Raw genomic sequence first — 16,779 nt, forward strand, 5'->3', positions numbered from 1 at the left:
AATAATATTATTATTGGGTTTATAAAAACAGTTTATTTTTAAACAAGTTCTGCTGTGTAATTATTATTACGCGTGACAGCTGTTTCGCCCTCTGAAGGCATTATCAAACTGTGGGTAGCCCACTTACAGACGATTTACACGATTTAGACGAAACAGCTGTCACGCGTAATAATAATTACACAGCAGAACTTGTTTAAAAATAAACTGTTTTTATAAACCCAATAATAATATTATTGAATATATAAAAAATAAAAATTAAAAAAAAAAAAAAAAAAAAAACTTGATTTTTGTAATTATTTCTTTATGCATGTAACAAAAGAAAATTTAAATAAAGAAAAAAAAAAAAAAAAAAAAAAGATGGCATACCAAGACATGTGCTTGACCCGCGGAAGATGCCTGACAGAGAACGGACTGTGTCTGAGGAGAGACGAGATGGAATTGCCGCACGTTCCACCGTAAATATTTTGGGTTTGTTTGAAGAGGACAGTGAAGAACCGGATCCGGATATGCATCAGGAGGAGATCCACTTGCAAAGAGATGGTGACCTTTAAGAAGAGATAATCACAGAACAAGGACCTATTAGGTATTTACGAAACCGCAGAGGCACATAAAACAAGAGAGCTACGGCAGAGCGTCACACGGTGCAGAAGACGTCAGTTTAGACTACAGATACAAAACACTATTCGTGACTTCACAATTAAAATTAAGGTTATAAAATGTTCAAAATTGATTAATCAACTTATCTCAGTTAATTTCACGGTAAAACTATTACACCGTAAATAAATTTCCTCAGTCAAAAACACAACAAGCGTGCACGGCTCACCGGCCAATACTGAATTAAGGAGTTACGAAGTATTCGCGAGTAAAAATGGCACCATAATTTCACGCAGTTTTCTAATTTGTGTTTATCTAAAAGGTTAATTTTTTTTTAAATTTTCGAGTTTTACTAGTCGATGCGGGTCTAATTTTAACACCAGATGGCATTAAAAACGTATTTTCGAAAAATTTGGAGTTACGCAGTCTACGAATTAATGCGACGATGGCTCTTCCCACGGGTGAGTTCATGAACAAATTAGTGAGGCTCTCTCTACAGGAGGTTATGGCAACGACCTAGAGAGTGTGATTCTGGTACAAAAAAATTGTATTATAATGTTCGCTTTCCCCACCATCACATTTTTGATCTCTCTGAAGTGAAGCGATTGGGAAGGGGAAGAAGATGGAGAATAGGTAGGCTGGGAAGTATCTGGTTTTTCAGATCCGGTAACTAAACACAACTAAAACCATTTCAAGCAACGTTCCGGTTCTGAATTGTGGTCTTTAACCCACCCTATACGAGATTATTGCTACTAGGGGATGGAACAGGCAAGACGGAAAGGGCGGGCATTACAAAAACAGGGATAAACATAATTCTCTCAATGCGTCAGTCCTAGCCTAGCCGGTTCTGATTAATAGGCAGCTGAACGATTTATGGTTTGATCACGTGCTTTTTTTCAGTGAAAGAAATCTTTGTAGGTATCGGGTGTAATGTGCATTTTTTCTTTGAATACAATGGGAAACTACCTTTGGCTTGCGTGGTTGCTGTAGATGTATAGATAATAAATAATGGCGATAAATTTAGTTTATTGCAAGTTGATAGTGCATTAAGTCCCTGTTGGGCAAGTGGAGACGGGCAAACTTAATGCTATCCGCAGCTAAACAATGAATAAGTACTATGAGCAAAAACGAAAACTGAAGGTTGCTATTGCGAAGAAAAAAGTTTCATTTGATGAGCCTGGATCATTCAATAGGAAAACACATAAAAAAAAACAAAAGAATGCACTTGTCAAGACTTGACTATCTGCAAACGTATAAACATCCACCGCTTGAAGACCGTATCCAGGGTGCTGCCTGCCAAGAATGGACCCAATGGGAGCAGTCGGTTCTGTTGTGCGGTGTTCACATAAAAACAAAGTATAATTTATGGTTCTAAATGTTCACAATTATTTTCAATTTAATAAGAACAAAAACCAACTGTTGACTTTTATATTTTATTATAATTTCGAAGGGATAAAAATAAGATTTCAACAGAAAAAAATAACCGGTTTTCTTCCATTTTTGCTGCGTGCCCTTGGAAAACTACCGCCATGAGTTATATTATTCACATATTCCATAATATTCATATTTTTTTTTATTTTTTTTTTTATTATTTTTTTAGTTAGTTACATTTTTTATATTATAATTTTACTGGTCTTCCATTAAAAGCCTTAGCTTGTGGATGGAAGAATTAATATATAATTTTGTTCATCGGTTTGTAGGAATACCTCTACCATAATAATGAGTAATAGGGAAATATTCAGAGGTTTTTCTTGCACTTGAGACGTACGTAAGGCACACTCGAGTGATAATGATAACGATATTTACAAAAAAATAATGCATCCTAGGAAAATCTGTGCTAACTACAGTTGTGGTCAAATGTTTAGAATCTTCTTATTTATTTTGACGCAGTTGGAGAGTTGATCTTGGCTACATAGTGATGCTGAGGTTCTTCAGTCATGCAATAGCATCCGCTGTCATGTCTTTAACATCCATGTGCCTCCAGAAAACTGGTTGACGCGGTAAATGTGACAGGGAAAGTGGCTACTATTAGTTCAGGAAAACTGTGCGGCTTCTAGCGACCTCCCCGTCAAAGAGTGATTGATTGAGTCTGAGGTTAGAATGATTACTCTGTTAACGTATTCAACAATAATTCATTAAATAATGTTGGGAGGCGGGTATAGGTATCGCTCACCGAACCATTTATTGGATAACCAACATCTCTGCCACAGGTCACCCGAAGTGGTTCACTATGTTGAGACCGTTTGATCTCTCTCGACCAATCGCATTGCACCGCAGCTAGAGGGATGGATTCGTAGGTCGGTTTCACTGACCCCTAACCACCCCATATACCCTTTTCCTTCCCCGAACTTCCTCTCCTTTCTTACCTTCCACACACAATCCCCAAAGATGACATAGGCCTTGAGGGGAATTATTTTCCTCAGGGCCCTCTGTGTAGGATTCAAGTAAAATAAACTTTATTACACCATTTTGTAAGCACAAAATAAAAACTCACGTTTAGAAGAAATATTCCTCGAAAAACAATTTTTTTATTTTTTATTTTTTATTATATAAGTACATTTTTGTTTATTTGTTACAATATATGATCAAAAATTTCAAGACCCCTCTTCCATAGAAGCATTAGCTTGTGGCTGGAAATGGAGTGTACATTGTTTTATTACAGTATGTGGTAATTAAAAATAAAATGATTTTAAACTTATTTGAAGAATGGATAATTGAGATGAGTTATTCTTAAAATTAATCCAATTGGAAACTTTTTTACTTTTTGTAAGTTTGTCTTTAAAATATCTTTTCAGAGTGTTTATTATTTGGATGTTATCATTAATGTTTCTAATTTCTTCAAGTAGTCGATTGAAAAAAAATTCTTGCCCGGTAAGTGTAATAATTTTGTGCAAAGGAAGTGTTTAATTTTGGGCATGGAAAAATATATTTAAGTCGAGTACGGTTTTCAGTTAGAAATTGATACTTGTCTTTTTCTTTTATGATTTGAATTAATGCAATTTTAGTATAAAGATCTTTAAATGAAGGCACTTGAAATTCTTCGAATAATCGATCCGTTGGGTAATCGGAAGGTTTTCTTAATATTATTTTAATTATTAACCTTTGTACCACTTCTATTGGAGTAAGGTTAGTTTTGTATGTGGATCCCCAACTAATGATACCATATTGTAGAGTTGATTGGACTAAGGCATAATATATTAAATATAGGTTTTTTAAAGACAAAAAATTTCTGATTATTAAAAATACATATATCAGTTTTCTGATTTTTGTTACAATTTGACATATTTGTTCCTTCCAATTCAAATTTTTATCGATAATTACTCCTAGATATTTGATTGTGTTTGTTAGTATTGTGCAGTTTTGGAGACAGTAATTTTCATTATGTATTTTGGAATTGTCATGAATGATAATGTCAAAATTTTTAGGGATGTCTTTTGTGTGTATTGCAAATGGAATTACATATGTTTTATCTAAAGTGATAGTAAATTAATGTCGAAGAAATTCTCTACGGTATAATCGGTGTAAGGTCGAGCAGCAAGAATTTTAGAGTAAGTACTCGAATCACCATCTGAAATTATTCTAGCAAACAATAGATTGTACATAGAAATTGAACGCTTAAATCCTTCGAGTATGATGTCAGTTTCCATGCCTGAAGAAGACCCCGAATAATTTTTGTAACATACATGGTCTGAGACGGTTTTTTTCTTTCTTTCTTCAAAAGAACAAATCGAGCAAAATTTATTGCGAACCGCCATAAATAGGACTTTACCCGTTTTCCTGCCAATGATTGCAGCAGCACCAGATAACGATGAATAGTTTGACCTGTATGACCGTTTACCCCAACAACCGTCTGCTATGACATCGATCATTGGAACACCATTTTGATCTAAACGTCCTTCCTCTATAGCTGCATCACGCTCTTCAGCGGCAGCATCCGTCATTACATCTACAGAAGTATCTTCCCATTGCTTAGATATATTTTTATGAAATTTTTGGTAAGTAACTTGTGACATTGCTGGAATATCCAAAGCGCCTAAAAGCTCTTGCAATTGAGAGAAACCCCCCCCTACGGACATAATTCCTGCGACTGCAGAATTATTAACATCCAATTCAACACGATCCATATTATTATGATTTGTCGCAATCAGGAATCTTTCGTTACAAAAATTACACCTAAATATAATTTTCGATGATAGACCACATCTCTTTTCACCTACAACCTTTAAATTTTCACTGCGGCATCCTAATTTGGTTCCGTGTTCAAAAATCTTTTTTAGTTGATCAATCACGAACATGATGTCGACTATCCGAAGTCCACTTATCTTGAAGTCATCTTCAACAGAAGGCGCAGTTTCAATCTAAAACAAATAATTGTGATTGTAAGCACTCTCTGTTGAATGTATGGTTTGGTTACTCTACATGCTGCTAAATATCTAAACAATTAGTATCTCACCACAAACGAATGATCTTCGAAATCCGTGTCATCTGTCTCCTCGAAACAAGAGCTTCGTTTTTGATTGAGTTTTCGTTGCGGTGGCATATTCCCTCTGACACAATCGTTCTGCAATTAAAAATATATTTTATGACTTTTGCATGCATTTCATATTTTTATTTAAAAAAATATTACAAGTTATGTACATACTACTTTAAATAGTAAACACTTAAAAAAAACTTAAATAATATCAATATAAAAGAACCCTAAACTATGTTGTTCCTATTAAATTAACTATCAATGAACATTCAAAATAATTCCTAAATAAACTTTAATAAAAAATAACGTTACTATACATAACTCTACGAATCTATTGATATAACTGTTAATTTATACTCACGCTGTTAATTTAACCAATTGATTTTTTTTAAAGAAATACAATATTCACGGGTTACGAATATCCTGACAATATTTGAAAATCTCCTACTACCACCACAGTGAGCCAAAACGAGTCGTGAGTGAGGACTTGTTGATCCGGCCGAGGAATTGTACACGGGATGGCTGACCGGTCATTTAGTCTAACTGTTAATTCATAATAATGGTAAAAGTCTTATCACTCTGTACTTTCCCCTCGAGCGATAAGCCGACAATAGGCTAAGGCAATTAAAATCCCAGGTAATAAACCACTTAACCGTAAGCATGCATCTTTGCTAAATGGTTCTAGGTTATTCCAGTAATTTTTTAAGTAAACATTGATGATATATGGAAAATCGGCAATTATAAAAGCTTAAATAAATATAGAGTCAATAAAACGAAAGCTAGATTTTTTAAATTTTGTTATCATTATTCCGTTTATTTCTGTATTATAATTAATATAGTTCACTCACCACAAGAGAATGATTTTCGAGATCCAAGTATTCTGTGTCCTCGAATAACGAGCTTCGCTTTTGATTCAGATTCTGTGTCTTGATCTGCAATTAGAAAGAAATTTCAATACTTGTGCATATATTTCACATCTCTATACATAATATTGTATTTACGGTGCCCCAATTAAATTTACTAATAATAACTTCGATTGCTTGAAATTCGTTGGGACAACATAGGCAAACATCGATATTTATATAATATATAAATAAATGAAAATAACCAAATTTAACTTTAATTTAGTATTCATCAATAGCTTAGCAGTAAAAACCTACTCTTTGGGCTGTAGTTTTGGTTTAAATAAGAATTTATATTTGATCATTTCCTCGGAAAGTAGGAATTTGACAATAAAAGTTATTTAAAAACATAAATCTTCTGTAGAGATTTCATATACATAATTATTTCCTCTGCCAGTGTCGACGTTAAAATAATTACATCAATCTAACAGCGGGAATTTAATAAATCAATTTTGTTAAGAATGAAAATGTAAATGGAATTCTCCAAAACGTGAAAATCGTTTTCATTTAATTTTTACGGAAAATGAAACGAATAAATAATTACTAAATAATTTACAATTTCGTTAAATTTCACCACTGTGCGTCGCTTTGGTACGCAAAAGCCCGCGAGATTTTAAATTGGTAAACACTCGTTGTTTTGTTCAGCTGCGTTATTTACAAATTTTTGGCAAAGACATTATTGCATGGTTGTTTTCCAAATAGTATTATCATATAAATCGACTAAATTAATAAATTACAATACCTAATTATAGTTAGGAATAAGGTGTAAAAAAAATACTTACTTGTACATTTTCATTGACAGATAAAGAACCCTCGGAAACAGCAGTATTTTTTAATTGTTTTTTTACGGAAAGATTGCGTAGAGGCCTGTAAAAAAATTTAGATACATTACATTACAAAAGACCCTGCATACATTGAAAAAATAAAAAATAATTCCAACTCCATGAGTATATCTTACCTAATAGTCTAATCGTGTTCGATAATCGATGATGACCGATTTATAATAATTTTTTTGTATATTTAAATAACGATTGTAACTTATTTTATCGTGCGTTCATTTGCAATGTATATTTGTTATTATTCTTTATGTATATCTGTTTGATTTGTAAACATAACGTAAAATAAACAAATATTTCTTATTATATTATTGTTTCTAGGTATAATTATGAAAAAAAATATTTGAACTTACCCAAACATTCCAGCATGTTTTTTATTTCTTTTTAGGCCACTGAGCGTACCCTGTTTTTTAATGTCTTTCCTCCCCATTGTATAAAACTAGGAATTTAAAAAAAAAACGATTACACGTAAACTGATTTTAGTTGAAAATTTTCAGAGAACAGAGCGGCACTAAGATAAAGAACGTCCTTATAGCGCCAGCGCTGGGCGTTAACTGAATACAAAAGCGCCTAACCCTTACGTAGACGGCATAGAGTTTATTTCACAATGGCAAATTCAATGTTTACCTCCCCGAAAATCGATCAATATTCGTGTAAAAATGAACAACGCGAAAATGCATATTTTGTTTATTTTGTGAAGTTCTGGTACATATATGAAAATTTCCTTCGATTATCAAATAAAAAAATGAATTTCCCACATTATACAATAAAAAAAATATCCGAAAATGGGTTTGTAAATGGGATATTTTGCACTAGACAGTTTTTTTTAGGCCTGATACTTTATTTTTTTCTAGGCTTATAAAAGGTCTTATCAAAAAAATGATCGATTGCTGACAAGCCCAAGATGTGTTCTACTTGCAGTATTTAATTGAAGCATCTGTAGTATTTCTAAGCAATCAAATTTTCAAACCAAAAACATCTGATTTTTCATTACTTGGTATTGGATCGCCTTAAGAGTATTTATGTCTTCAGTGGCTTTAAGTATTACGTTTTCCCAAGTTTTTTCGCTTATTATTAGAACTGTATCGTCGGCATACGAAGTAATTTGGCCATGTAGTGGTTGAAAGAAAATGTCGTTAACATATATGGTGAAAAGAATTGATCCAAGCACTGTACCTTGCGGGATTCCAAATAGATTTTTACTATTTTTTGTATTTCTTTGGCATTCACTATGTAACAATTTCTAGACATTTTTTTGTTTTTAATGAGTTTTTATTATTCACAATGTACATTTGTTACGTATAAAAAAAAAATTAAAAAAAATATACGTAACAAATGTACATTGTGAATAATAAAAACTCATTAAAAACAAAAAATGTATAGATTTTTACTGTTGATATTTTGTGGTAAAACATCAAAATATGTAGATTTAAATATACAGTTTCCGATGGTAAATATTTTTACTATTTATTTTATATCGTAAAAACAAGCAGTAGGTACATTGGTTACAGTGATGAAATAATTCACAGATATTAAATATCTATAGGTATGTACCTATGCTATGTTTCATATGTGGCCTGTATATTTAGTAATTAACGGATGACGTTTGTAGCGTATGTGTGTATGTATGCGCATTGAACAGTTTATAATATCATTGAAATGATGCTACTTTTGAATTTGGGCAGTGAATCCGAAAAAATATCGATGTTAGAGATTAGACTTAATTGAGTGAATAAGAGTACGTAATTACATGTTAAGTTCTGGTGAATGTCATGGTGTGATATTTAGAAACGTTGATATCTAAACAGTTAACTTTGCAATACTTGCCTATCTAGGTCACGAGAACGAATAACTTTGAATATTTTCATGACGTCAGTGAAAAGTTCATATTCTGAATTTCGAAAACATGATCCAATGTAATTTACATAAATGTTGAACATTAGCAGATTAGGTGGGATTCTTGGGGGACACCAGATTTTACCTTGATAGGCTTTGAAAAGACACCATTGATTAAGATGAACTGATTACGTCTACTAATGTAGGATTTAATCCATCTCAGATAACCAGTACATATACCAAGTAGGATGAGGTTTTCAAAAGAATTGAGTATGTTCCGCTCTCAAAGGCTCTATAGAAGTCCATATACAGAGTATCATGCTCATTTTCATCCATCTTACTATGCGAAAAGGTAATGAAATGGCCAGGTTGGATGTAGTAGACCGACCTTTCATAAATCCGTGCTGATTCGGTGATTGATAGCCGAGTATAATTGATCAACGACAAATTTTCAAGAACTTTGCTCAAAATATGAAGTTGGGAAATTGGACGGCAGTTAAATTATTTATTACAGTGAATGATAATGTTTATACAGACCTCTTTGCAATATGTGATTTATTTCATAAGACTTAGAACGGCTACATTTCTTTGGTTACTACTGTACATATAATCGTATAAATGCAAATAGCAGGAATAATGCATTACTGTCTTTGTAAGAGCAGTGCCAAGATGGGGTGTACATTGCGTAAGTTCTTTCAACGTAATTATTCTACTAAGTATACATTCAATAATACGTAAATAGGTTATATTAAGATGTTTTAAAAACAATAAATAGTGATTTTTTTCATCGTGTTTGTACACCATAAACCGCTTTTTTTATTACCTACCAATATTACAACAAACACTAATTTCACTATGTACGGTTTTGTTTTTTACAACGATTGCACAACAAAAAACAATTCACTAAATTAACATTGGAAATAAGACACAATTCATCGTAGCATATTAAGAAATAGGTTTACAATAATATTTATATTATAAGCACAAAGAATTCAGTAAGTACCCAATTAACTAACATATTCTGGAATAAATTCTTCTTATTATTATTAAATCACTAAAATGTCACACGCACCCGAATATTTTCTCTTATTAGAAATGCTAGAAGTATATTATTTATTTAAGAGGGTTCCGATTACACATATTTTTAACCATTTCTTTAGTTTTATTTTCGCCATCTGTTTAATTTTCTTAGCAATCAATATTTAGTTATTTGACTATATACCTATATAATTTTTCTCACATTGGGTGAGGTTCTAGACTTTTCGTTAGCTACAGTGGTAAGATTGGAAAATATGGCATTATCTATGTTGTTATATCATATGATGTTGTTATATTATACATATATAATATAACAACAAATAATACTAAATATATTTTTAACTATATTTTCAACTATATTTTTACTAACTAAATATATATTTTTTTTTTTCAAATATCATTTTTTGTATGAATATTTTTCAGTTTTGAAGAGGCAATGCTTGATGTAGTTTATAATAGAATTAGAAATGCTTTCCCATAATATTTCCTTCCCGGAATAATTTACTTAATTCAATAGAACAAAGAGTACCCAACACTAGAATACCATTTGAATTTCGTAAACACAGTTTTGTATTGGATCACGTAACACTCCCACAAGGCACCTTTTGAGTATTATTTTTTTAATAAAAGTTTTTAGCTTATATGTATATTCATACGCCTAAAAAAGATTTTATATAAAAGTGATACATGATGCAGTGTACATAGGAGAATATCTGTATTATTTAAGAAATACTAACAGTATATAGATATTATCCATTATAAAGTAGGTAGAAAATAAATCTAAGAATATTCAAATGTAAAATTGTGATTACAAGTATAATGACAATACATATAAAAAAAACTAAATATGAATCAATATTAGTAAAACGCAAGAGTAACGTAAAATAAAATAGAATTTAGAACAAAACTACATATAAGATAAAAAACTAAAAGTACATTTCCAACAGCACTCTAATTTGTAGGATTCAACAAAGTGCTGGTATAGAATATGCTTAATTCTATAAATGGATTGGTGGTTCTTATTCGAAGTATGATACAGTTAAACACGACCGAAGGAGATAGGGTCACATTAGCTCAGTAGTAGAGCGGTGCCCCGGCAATTCAAGGTTCCTGGATTCGAGTCCTAGATGTGATCTTTTACTGATTTTTCTGTTTCAGATTTTCGTTTAGAAATCGATAATATTGTCTTTAATAATTAAATTCTATAAATGGAGTCAGTAAATATATCAATAGTACCCCCACACTTGTTGCCCAGATCAATTTATAATTTGCTCAACTCCAACTATTTGGGAGTAAATGACATCGGTAAGGTGAAGAACCAGTAATACTTAAGATATTCAGTGAAGAATCATTAGTCATTAGGTAGAGGTAGGTAATATGCATACAATCATCGGCATCATAAATTTCTTCCACTTTTTCTAATCAAGTCTGTCCTCTACATACTCTGGGCGGTCAACCGAAGGTCTTTCCTAATACATAATGTTTTATAATTTCAGATGTTTTGCTGTTCCTTTTGAATGTCGTCGTCGTAATATATTCGGCGGAACCTAAAAAAATATCATCCATAGAGTTGAACGAGAGGAAATATATCACAGAAGACACATACATCAGCATCACAAGAGCTGTAGAAACGAGCGAAATTCATCTCGATATCGTTCAGAGTGAGTTAAACAATTATTTTATTACGTATTTGTAAAAAGAATTATCTTTGTAGCTCACCATAATTTATAATATAAACACATAAATTTGTTTTTGACCACTTTAATTTTTATTGTACTCTACCGGTTTCGGAAGAACTCTTCCTTGTTCAGGAGAATAAAACTTATTTACCATTCACTTCGAATAGTTGTCATTTACATCAAATGTAAAAAATACATAATAGGTGAAATAAATCACAAGTCCATTGATTAATAATTGATTTTTCAGATGGAAAGGTCATACAAAACGGCCTTGTGGGACTTAATATTCCAAAAAACGTAGAATTCCACGTGATTCATGAGAAAAATGGAGAATCCAAGTACGTGTTTGGAGATGTACAGTTGACGATCAGTCGCGTAGACACATCTGAAGGCCACCTTATTAAAATGCAATGGATTACTTTTGACAAGAGGAAATTGCAAGATTGCTACGATCTGGGTAAGTAAATACTAGTGATGATTTAAAAAAAACATTTATTTACTTGTCACTAGAGTCGTTTCGTGTCATTACCGATAATCGTTACCGACAAAGAAAAAAAATTAATTCAATCATTTATGAATACAATCTAGATAGAATTTCACAAATTGATTACTACCACTGATTATAAAATATGTTTTCAAGGTAAGAACAATTGGTATGGAGGGCCAGAAACCAGGAATCAGTCGTGGCCGATCGAAAAGCTCGTCTTCGACGAATATTCCTACATCACAAAGGAAGATGGCAATGTTGCCATTGCAGAACCTTATTGGCTCAGCTCCACTGGTATTTTCTTCTACGTAGCCAGACGAGTCCCCTTATTTATTGACCAACACACCTTTATGGACAATTATTTCTGTTTCATTGCTGATATTAGGTCACCTTACTCTGAAAACAGAACTGAAAATAGCCTTGAGTATTACATCGGAGCATTCCCAGACGCTCGTAAAGCTCACGAATTTGTCGTGCATTACTTCTTCAAAAAGCCAGTCGGAGTACCAGATTACAGAATGACACAGCATCCCATTTGGTCTACCTGGGCTGAATACAAGGTAAATATTGACGAGTCCACGGTGATGGAGTTCGCTCAAAGAATCCTCGATAACAATTTCAACAACAGCCAACTGGAAATTGACGACCTTTGGGAGACTTGCTATGGCTCGTTCAATGTGGATAATAAAAAGTTTCCAGACTTCAAGAAGCTCAATGATAATCTGAAAGCAATGGGATTTAGGATAACTGTCTGGGTACACCCTTTCATCAATAAAGGTTGCGACCCGTGGTATACTGAAGCGCTTCAAAAGGGGTAAGTACTATTATAAAAATGGAATATAAAACTAAACATTACTGAACACATGCATGTACCTACATGCTGAGTGGAAATACGAAAAGTAAATTTGTGATTTTTAAATGAATGCATTACAAAGATATCTTTGATGACGCTTGGTTTTATTTATTGCAGCTATTTCGTAAAGAACGAACAGGGAAGTGTGGACACTCAATGGTGGAATAGTGTCAAAGGCGATGCTTCCTACATTGACTTCACAAACCCAGAAGCAGCTGCCTGGTGGTCCACCAGACTAAGGGATCTTCAGACCAAGTATGGAATTGACAGCTACAAGTTCGATGCCGGAGAATCTAGCTGGTCTCCTCAGGCAAGTGATAACAATCACATATTTTATTACCATGACAATAATATTATGTGCTACCTATCTCATATTTTAAGATATAAAATATGGAAAAAAATACTACATTTCTTCCAATTGGTTAGATAAAATCTAGTAAGCAATATCATCAGATTTCTGATAAACCTAACATAAGAACAAATGTACTTAACGTGCAAGATTATTACAATATTAATTATTATTATTGTAATGTAATATTACTTACAGTTATCATCTGTGAGTGAAATTAACATAACTCTCTCTGCAATCCATCCATGAACTGTTTTGTACTTGAACTTGAATGAAGGAGTAATTTAAGAAATGTACTTGTCCACCCAATTCTCGGTTTTTAGTCAGTGCATGGGGTAGGGCTTCGGCCATGTTGGAATGCGTGATAGTTTTGTTATGATTTGCATTGCACTTTTCTTTTCCAGGTGCCTATCCAACGTGGTGATAGAAACGAAAGTCCTGGTCTGATAACTTCTCGCTACGTGGAAACATGTGCAGAATTCGGCCCCATGGTAGAGGTGCGAACAGGACAATCGTGAGTGTTTTATATCACAAGCATTTTTTGTTAGCATTAAAAAATTCATGTGAAAATATGATTCAATTGAAGACTTGAAATAATAATTGAAAATCGACAACACAGCTCTACCACCAAAACAAAAATATTTGAGTTTATTCGTTGAAGATTCTACCCGACCTAAAAGCAATCTAGTAGTGTCTTAGATAAATATATCCATTACATTTTAATTATTTTTTTAGAGTGGTTTAGCACTGTAAAAAAGAGTAATATTTAATGATTAATACTCAAATTGTTAAATTTAACCAACGAAGACGATATTATAGTGATTTATTTTTAGGGTATTATACAGTGTTTTGCTACCTCCTTCTTTAGCCAAGGTTTCGGAGAGAATTACAGTGTTCACCATCATGGCAGATGTGTATTGTTTACACAATTATTGTTGGCTAAAGAAGGTGGTAGTGTAACACGGCATACCCTAAAAATAAATGACTTTTATACTTTTGGCCGTGACAATCTCAAATCATATCCATCGAAGACAATATTAGTAAGACTAATTCAGTAAGTAAAAACACATCTCAATCAAATCAAATTTCCAGATGCTTCCCGAAAAATACAAAAGTTAAATGATCCATAACAACTCTGAATTACATTACCAAAGATTTTTTTGTTGTTGTTGTTTATGTTGTTGTTTGCCTGTTTTTTGGTTAGTTTTAATATTTCGTTGTTAATTTCCAATCGTTTTTCATCTCAAGATTTGTAGCTTACAAAAAATATCATATATTAAAGAAGAATGGAGAAATTTCAGAACATTATGTGATAGAAAAACTTTTTAATAGGTCCCAAGAACTGCCAATTTATGTTAGAATGATAGACAAGGATACTTTGTGGACCTTTGACAACGGCCTCCCCACCCTAGTGACCACCATGCTGCAGATGAACATGAACGGATACCCCTTCGTCCTGCCCGACATGATCGGAGGAAATGGTTACAACGAGAAACCCAGCAAGGAACTTTTCATCAGGTGGCTACAGGCCAATGTATTCATGCCCAGTTTGCAGTACTCCTACGTGCCTTGGGACTTTGATCAGGAGGTAGGCAATATTTGCATTTGATACCTTTGAAAATTTAGGAAAATACCTTTTAAGAGTCACTTGCGCACAACGGCATATCCGAAACCTTTATGTGGTTTGGTATTTGTAATGTTTCAATACCCTTGGAGTTGGATAACACATAGACAATTAACAAAACTTTAGAAGAAAGCTTTAAAGATTGTTGGGCAGCGTCAAATATGGCAATCCCACTCACCGTAGATATGAGCATCCAGATAGAGTGTGTATATGTTGTAGGATAACTCCTGCAGAGTTAGTTTTGTGTTGAAACATAATTCGTAAATGGTTTCCTCAACAGACAATAGACATCTGCAGAACCTTTACCGATCTCCACGCGCAATATGCAGACAAGATCATGAATGCTTTCAAAAGAACCGTTGAGAATGGAAGTCCAGTGAACCCCCCCATTTGGTGGGTCGACCCCACCAATGAAGTTGCGCAACCGATTTGGGACGGTAAGACTAAGAACATGTCATTTTCCTATTTAAATTGTGTCGTTTCAGGACTTTTATGACAAAAAAATGAATGCTCCTAAATCATTATGGTTCTGTTGTTTTGCAGAAATTCACGTGTGACAAAGTCATCAAATGGCCATTCAGCGCCATTTAGTTTTTTTGACATTTGAAACGCCGATTCTAGGTGTTTCGATTTTGATTCGTTTCAGCTTTCCATCAAAGTTTACATAATAAGCTGACAAGCTGGACAACATGATAGTTGTATTCTTTTGCTAATTACAATTTTTTCATAATCTGAAACGGACTTTAAAGGGAAACTTTCAACTGTCAAAATAGAAAACAAAATGAAAAATGTCATTTGAATTTCTGTGAAACAACCTGTCCTAAGCCATGAACATGCTTTTCAATCACTGGTTTATTTTGGTGCAAACATTTGTGAATAAACTTTAGTATTCTAATCTATTATGACTTTTAAACCTATATGCATATAATATGTACATAATTATCTACCTACATAATTATAATTGTGTTATTTTTTTACCAATTGCTGAATAAATGTCCGTAGTATGTTTCGTTCATATTCCGGGATTATTAGTCTGACTCTGACCTTCTGTAGACCCGATTCCATCGAGATGAGGCCCGGGAGAGTCTCGGGGTTCTAGGTCAATATATTAAGAAGTAGTGTATTTCATATATTTACTTAACTTAACCCAAAATGGTATATAACAATTCCATTTAATAATGATTCTAAACAGCTTCGTTTGAATGGGCTGTTTTAGGCACCATTCCATTGACGTTTATAAACTTCCTAACTTTATTACCCCGTTTTTAAGTTTCACCACTCGCTTATCGAAACCTCCTTTTCATTTAATTTGTTCTTGAAATTTCAAAACTGATGTGTGCATATCTTATAATGCCAGAGATCATCGTCCTTTAGTATCGCCCCGGTGAAAGAACAGCATCCAGATTCTAAATGGCATTAGTCGGGACTCTTGTGCGATGTTCTCTCAACAGACTTCTTCTTCACAGTTGGGATTTAATAATATCTACCTACCTATACCCTAGACTAGTGGGTAAGTTACCCGTGAAAAATCACTGTTCCATTTTGTAACTTGGCCTGCGAAAGTAAGCCGTGTAAATTGCATTATAGCGAGGTAGTAAGTACTTAGTCACTTGTCTGGATATGAAAAGATTTTTTTATAATTTGATAATTTCTTCAAGACAGCCATCGGTTACATTTTGAAAAGTTGGAGGTCGTATAGATGTGCTAGAGAAAAATATGTCGTATGAAAAAAGGTACATTTTTTCTTTTCTAGAATACCTTTTGGGTGAAGATATCCTGGTGGCTCCAGTTCTGGAAGAGAAGGCTGTTTCCAGGGACATCTACTTGCCCAGCGGACAATGGATGGCGGAAGGAAATCCCAACAGAACCTATCAAGGAAGATCCTGGATTCGTAACTACCCGGCTCCCCTGGACACGCTGCCTTATTTCATAAGGGCGTAAACTACAACATTCAACAAATGATGTTAAAAAACCATAATTTTTTTTAAAGAAATTAATATCATATTCAGTGTAAAATAATCAAAAAAATGTAACAATATTATCTAAATAAATCATCCAGTAAATAATATGTCAATTATTTCAAGTATTTATAGACCAAACAGAATATTCG

General features: G+C 33.2%; 1 protein-coding gene across 1 annotated transcript; it reads left to right on the forward strand.

Annotated features, from left to right (window-relative positions):
- The first annotated feature begins 1,039 nt into the window (after window positions 1–1,039).
- Window positions 1,040–16,610, forward strand: LOC149425770 (alpha-galactosidase MYORG-like). The gene is made up of 8 exons (XM_089646173.1): window positions 1,040–1,055; window positions 11,604–11,813; window positions 11,997–12,657; window positions 12,814–13,006; window positions 13,450–13,559; window positions 14,378–14,633; window positions 14,950–15,106; window positions 16,423–16,610. The coding sequence occupies exons 1-8, from the start codon at window positions 1,040–1,042 to the stop codon at window positions 16,608–16,610; spliced, it is 1,791 nt and encodes a 596-aa protein (XP_089502299.1).
- Window positions 16,611–16,779: the final 169 nt, after the last annotated feature.

Source organism: Hesperophylax consimilis, chromosome 2 (assembly GCF_061612785.1).
Source record: "Hesperophylax consimilis isolate HC1 chromosome 2, BYU_Hcon_1.0, whole genome shotgun sequence".
Classification (NCBI taxonomy): domain Eukaryota; kingdom Metazoa; phylum Arthropoda; class Insecta; order Trichoptera; family Limnephilidae; genus Hesperophylax; species Hesperophylax consimilis.

Coding starts and splice junctions, on each gene's coding strand:
- LOC149425770 (XM_089646173.1), top strand. Junction 11,814..11,996: donor GCAAGATTGCTACGATCTGG/GTAAGTAAATAC, acceptor TATGTTTTCAAG/GTAAGAACAATTGGTATGGA. Junction 13,560..14,377: donor GAGGTGCGAACAGGACAATC/GTGAGTGTTTTA, acceptor ACTTTTTAATAG/GTCCCAAGAACTGCCAATTT.